Source organism: Pteropus alecto, unplaced genomic scaffold (assembly GCF_000325575.1).
Source record: "Pteropus alecto unplaced genomic scaffold, ASM32557v1 scaffold22, whole genome shotgun sequence".
Lineage (NCBI taxonomy): Eukaryota > Metazoa > Chordata > Mammalia > Chiroptera > Pteropodidae > Pteropus > Pteropus alecto.
The window spans coordinates 5,412,233-5,418,783 of record NW_006434839.1 but is presented as its reverse complement, the minus strand read 5'-3'; the positions used below and the strand labels follow the sequence as shown (position 1 = coordinate 5,418,783).

The following is a 6,551-nucleotide window of genomic DNA, read 5'->3' as shown; positions in this document are numbered from 1 at the left end:
CCCCCACCCTCAACCTTGTCTTTTGGAGCAGAGGCTGGCAAACATTTTCTGGAAAAGGCCAGATATTAAATATTTCGGGTTTTGTGGGCCATATGAGGTTTCTGTTACCTATTCTGTTTTTAAACAACCTTTTAAAATGTAAAAAACATTCTTAGTTTGTGAGCGGTTAAAAAAAAAAAAACAAAAAAAAAAACAGGCCACAGGCTAGATTTGGTCCAAGAATCAGTTTGCTGACTCCTGCTTTAGAGGACTTCATATATCACAAACACAAAAATAAACGGTAAATGTATTGAAGAACACATGGGTGTCTCTGCCACTCGGGATCCCATGCTCAATGCAGGCACAGCGTGACCCATATCCCTAAACATCCTCTCTCACTGCTAACACTGCTCAAGCCCTAGGGAGATTATTTCCCATAACTCTTACCCAGGGTCCTCAAAACACAAGGTAACTGCTCCTGAATGTGGTGAAGCTTTGTGCCATTTGCGGTGTCGGAGGCAGACGCGTCATTAGAACACGGGAAGGATTTGAGCAGCAGAAGGGCTTAGGTAGGAAAAGAGACAAATAGATTTGTCATATCTTTCTTCTTGGATAGTCTTAGATAGACAAGAGAGTCTTACACAAGGAATTACAGTCCTTGGTAGGTCTGAGTGGAAGGGAAATCCCGCCCCTAGCAGAGCAGGGTGAGGAAACTCTGCTTCTTCTTTGCTTAGTTTTAATTTGGATTTGCCAAAGTCAAGTGTAGGTTCCCCAGGGAAGAACAAAAATCAGCAAACAACAACAACAACAACAACAAAACACATGCACAAAATGAAGAACAAACAAACCGGTGAAGCCCCACAAATTACATGTGTTCTGTGAGTCATTCTATGGATGGCCTAGTCTAGCTAGGCTGCGTTGAAGAAGGGCTTACTGACTCGGGAAAGGTGATGCCACACGCGGCCTTCTGAGATCGGCCAATCAACCTGGCAAAAACCCAGGGCCCGCCAGCTTGACGAGTGAAATTTTTAGGAGTATCTCGGTCTGGAACTACATGAAACTGTTCTTTAAAGATGAAAAAGCTCTGTTAACTCAGGGTCTGCCCTGACATGAAAAGGAGACATAAGGGCTCGATGCGATTATTGGAGAACACCACACCTGGGAGCTCTTGTGGACTGTCAGCCCGAGCATGTGTGAAAAGGCTGCTTTTCAAAGGGACTGAGAACAGCAGAAGGTTCTGGCAGAAATGCACGAGATAAAGCTCAGATGGATCTGCTGTGCCCTTACAAGCACACCGTTCCCCGAGGTATATGAGAAGGGTCAGTGATGGAGTCCACGCTGCGTGACAGCTGACGCTGTCAGAAGCCAGGTGCTTCGGCCCCGCCACGGGGCTCCTGTGAGGCTGCGGCAGCTGCTCAAACTGCCCTCCACGTGAAGGGCTGTTACTCACCAGCCTGGTGCTGGGCACCGTTTGGAATTAGACCGTTAGTGAATGGCACCCAAACCTCCAATGTGGTCACTAGGGCCCATGAGATGACACCTTGGGCCACAAGGCATGCACACATGGGCGCACAAACAATATAATCCCCATGTCCACCTGAAGTCACTTACATCACCGGAATGGCCCAGATGGCCAATGGCAATGAGCACAAGGGCCTCCGGTGGGAGAATATGAGGGTATATGGCCCATCATAGAGCTGGGAGGTTGCCTATGCTGGACCCTTCACAGGGCATGGGAGGTTTTAATATTGTTAAAAACTGGTATTGACGGTGTTTCTGGTTTGAGCTTTGCCTATTCTGCAGCTGAAGCCCCGGCCCAGACTACTGTAGGAAGATCGGCAACCCAAATTGCCCGCTCACAACGAATATCAACTTATACATCATACAGCTCAAGAATCACTTTTCAGAGCATGAACACGACAGGAGTGGACCAAGAAACACAATATCAAGTGATCTTTTCATATTTCACATCACTTGGCAAAAGCAGTGAAATTATTGGAAAATGAGAACGTGTGCTTGAAGCAACCAGATGCGGGTGACAAAGGCACAGAGCGTGGGCTTTCCAGGGTGGGACAGCGTAACATCAAGCTAACCAGGCTGAGAAAAGAAGCGGGGTAAAGAAATCCTCTTTTCTCGGGATTAGGGATTTGGCTGTGTTCCCTAAGATGGGAGAAATAGAAACCAACTTAATTGGACTTATTGGAATTCTGGTGTTATTTATGGGCCAGACTGGAAAGTCTGGTGTGTTCAGGATACATTCCATCCAATGGAGAGGACCCGGTGACAATATACCTATTAAATCATTTGAAAGTTCCATGGACAAGGGCACACACGAAGGTTTAACAACATTACTTTTGCTGTCTGCTCTCTGAAGGAGATCAGAGGAGGACTCAAAACCCCCTCTTTCCATAGGAGCCAGGGACGGGGCTAAGAAGAGATCCCAGTGGGGAAAAAGAAAGATGGCTGCAGGAAGAACTAGAGCCACCAAACAAATTACTGTCTCAATTGATGCCACTTTTGCCCTTTATATTTAAAACAAATCGAAAATAAGAAAACGATTTCTTAGCAGTATTTCAGATAAATCTTCAGTCTGAGATGAGGGACGCTGGCATCAGAATTGTTTCTACTAAACTGAAGGCATCTAGTAAAACTGGATGCAGCATGTACTGGGCTGTACTGGATGGACCATGAGGAGCGAGCATCGTGAACGTGGCTGGCACATTAGGACACGTTCTGTTGCTTGAACTTTTGTGTAAGATTAAAATGGGTCGCGGACTCAGAGAAAGACAAATGTCATATGACTTCACTTATATGTGGAATCTAGAGAACAGGATAAATGAACAAACAAAAGAGAAACAAGCTCATAGGTACAGAGAGCATTTTGATGGTTGCCAGATTGGGGGGGCTGGGGGGGCGGGAGATGAGTGAAGGGGGAGGGGTTTAAGAGGTACAAATTGTTAGTTACAAAACAGTCGTGGGGATGTAGAGTACAGCATGGGGAATATAGTGAGTAGTATTGTAATAACTGTGTATAGTGTCAGATGGGTACTAGATGTACCGGGGCGATCGCTTAGTAAGTTATAAAAAGGTCTAGTCACTGTGTCGTACACCTGAAACTAATATAATATTGTATGGCAACTGTAATTGACAAAAAATTTTTTAAATAATTTAAAAAATGGGTCGTGGACTAATTATGAGTTCATAGGGGACAAAAGATAAACCTAGAGCAATAGGACCCAACGTATGGTAGTAGTATGCATTGAAGTGTCTTGTCGATTTTATTCCTTCTCGTTGGTCAAATACGGGTAAGAATAGGAATCGTGTGCTGTGTCTCCTCCTCTGACTTCCCTCTTCCTTTGTTTCACAAATAGCGGATATGACCATTGTCACAGCCACGAGGCCAGGAAGATACTGGACATGGATCGGGGTGGGTTGCAGGATGGACCCTGGCTGGTCTAAGGCTTGTTAGCTTGGTTCTGAGGGCTATCTAGGGAATGAACTCGGCTCCAGGTCCCAGTGCTGAGTTCAGGAATGTCTTTGGCCCCGTTCTAGTGATCCTGGGGGAGGCGGTGCTGAAGGCAGTGAGTCAGGGTTATATGCAAGCCTGAATGAACTACCCGTTACTAGAAACCTATCCTCACGTGGTGCTTGTGTAATCCTGCCTCTGCTCTGGAGGAGGTGGTCCCTGGCCTAGCTCCAGGCCTGGGTGTTTAAGGTCAGCTGGGAGGGCGATCCTTGGGCTTCTCAGAGATCTCAGGTGAGCTCTACTCTCTCATGGTACCCCGCCCACAAGCCACCCCTGCCCCTCACCCCCCACACCAGGTGAGAACGTTGGGGTCCAGAAGTTATCAAGTTTACTGTTCCTGAACTCTCTGCCAGGAACCGTGAGCGTGCCGACTCCCTTATCTATCATTTAGATCAGCCAGTCTGGAACCTGGCCGAACTTCAGTCAGCGGCTTTAAGGCCCCCAGTTCCTTTTCCTGGATGATACAACTGAATCAAGCAATGGTCGGATCTCACAGTAGATGAGCACAGGGCAAAACTGTCCAAAGTGGACAGACTAAGCAAACGGTACCCATTAACAGAATGGTTGGCTGAGCCGGGCCTGGTCCTGCACATTGGTTTTCCCATTAATCGGAGCCAACTATGGATATATATCAATATGGTGCTTGTGAGTCCATTAAAAACTAGTAGCAAAACATCTGGAAAACTCTAAGTGCTCAGTAACTGTGATCTGCTGCTACTATCATCATCATCACCACCATCATCACCATCATTAACACCATCATCATCATCATCACCATCATCATCATCATCACCATCATCATCACCATCATTATCATCACCATCCATACCCCCATGGTCCTGCACATTGGTTTTCCCATTAATCTGAGCCGACTATGGATATATATCAATATGGTGCTTGTGAGTCCATTAAAAACTAGTAGCAAAACATCTGGAAAACTCTAAGTGCTCAGTAACTGTGATCTGATGCTACTATCATCATCATCACCACCATCATCGCCATCATCAACACCATCACCATCATCATCACCATCATTATCATCACCATCATCATCACCATCATCATCACCATCATCATCATCACCATCATCATCATCATCATCATCATCATCATCGTCATCGCTGTGATGTGCCTCTCCCCTCGTTGCAGCCCCAGCACTTAACACTTGGCATCTGGCAGGTATTCGACAATGACATTTGATGACAATATAAAATGAGCAGTACTACCTGTTGCCCTCTCTGTCTCCCAGGATGCTTCAGCTCTTCTTCCTTGAAATATATGTTTCCAGGTAAACCTAACTTTCCCCTCCCCCTTTTCCACCCTGGCTGCCCCAATCCCTCTCTTGCTCATCATCCTGCTTTATTTTCTTCATTGCACTTATAACTCTGTGATATTTCCCTTTTCTACTTACTTACTGGAATACATTTGTCTCTCTCTTACCCTGCTCTGCACATCCATAGATTATTAGCTCTAAGAGTGCAGGGTTCTTGTCTGTCTTATCTACAGCAGTATCTTAATGCCCAGGATCTTGACTAGTGGTAAATTGAACAATGAACGTTGAACAAATGAACCAACACAGCAGCTCCTGTTGAGTACCCGGTTCCACTCCACACACCCACCCACCCCCCCACCCCAACTCATGCACCATTACCTCTCGGATCCTCTTCTGCCATTCCTCGATGAATTCAGGAGAGCTGGTATTCACTTGGCTGGCATCGAATGTCCACTCAGGGCACTTCCAGGTGGGAAGAGAGAGCATGGCCAGGGAGGGTGCCACAAAAGCAAATGTCCCTCCCTGAAGAATGGGCAACCTGGAGGAGGGGAATGGATGCAGTTACCCACATGATCCTTTAGCACTGGTCTGTCACTGGCCCCAACCAGGAGCCTTTTAATCCCAGGTCCTACTCCAGGTAAGAGGCAACATATGACCCCTGCTCTCCTTAGTATACATGGACTTCCTGCCAAGCCCAAGTCAGACCCATGAACCCTGCCAAACTTTGGGTGGGTAGGAGAGGTGGGGAGGGGAAAGACAAGCAGACCTAACCCTCTCAGAGATGCAAGCCCAGGAGGAGAGAGTCAGACATTGGGAAATGATTTGGAGACAGTGCAGGGCTCAGCAAACACGCCCAGTGGGTGCTACCGTCTACCCCTGTCCTGCTGGATCTTCCCCAGGACTGAAGCACAGCTCACACATGTGACGTCCTCCCACCAACAAGAGATGCACAGCCTAGAATCTGGGTTGCCAAATTCCCCTGCGTCTTCAAAAATGAACTGCCATCCCAGACAGAACAGGTTACAGGTCAATTATCAGGACGTGCGCCCCAGCCAGGCCCTTCATCTCACTCCGTGAGAACTTCTGGTACTGCCCACCTGACTTGCCCTCCCTCCCAGGTGAACACAGCCTGGTACGTCAGCCTCCAACAATCCTCTTTCTGGAAAGTCAGAGGCTATCAAGCCTAACCTACTCTGCCTGCCCTGAACATTGAAATTTGGAGGTGGGGAGCGGAACAGAGGGACCCCGGCATCTTGGTTGCATCTGTCACTATGGCACACTCAGTTCAGATACTTTTTCTTAACAATACCAGAAGGGCGTTTCTGAACTTGAGATTTCAAAAAGACATCTTAAGGTTATTCTTGAGAACGCCTGGGCACATTTTATAGATGAAAACATATGAAAGTTTATAGAAGAGTTTTGCTGCCTAAGTGGACGTCGTGTCCTGGCTGAGCGCTGGAATCGGCGACGCCTGGGCTTCCCCACTCCCCGCCCCAGACGCGTCAGTGAGCTTGTCTAGGAGGCACCAGGCACGGGAAGTGTCAAAGCTCCAGGTGATTCTAACGTGCAGCCAGGGCTGAGGACGACTGATCTAGATTCATAAATCTAGACCCATAAAGCCCCCAAACGGAATGGAATACATTGCAAACACACAAGGCAGGAACGTGTGGGTGGTGGTAGGGATATGCGTGAATAATATTTTTTAATTTAAAAACTGTGAGTCTAAGTATCTTGATGGAAAAGGAAAACATGCTGCATTTATATCATTGCAAA

At 47.1% G+C, this 6,551-nt stretch overlaps 1 protein-coding gene across 1 annotated transcript in view; it reads right to left on the bottom strand.

The window, feature by feature from the left end:
- Positions 1-5,310, bottom strand: part of LOC102884663 (solute carrier family 23 member 2) — a 14,233-nt gene extending 8,923 nt beyond the window's left edge. The window contains exon 1 of the mRNA XM_025045853.1: positions 5,157-5,310. Coding sequence (XP_024901621.1) covers positions 5,157-5,264 — 108 coding nt within the window. The 5' untranslated portion in view covers positions 5,265-5,310. The remainder of the gene's footprint in view (positions 1-5,156) is intronic.
- Positions 5,311-6,551: the final 1,241 nt, after the last annotated feature.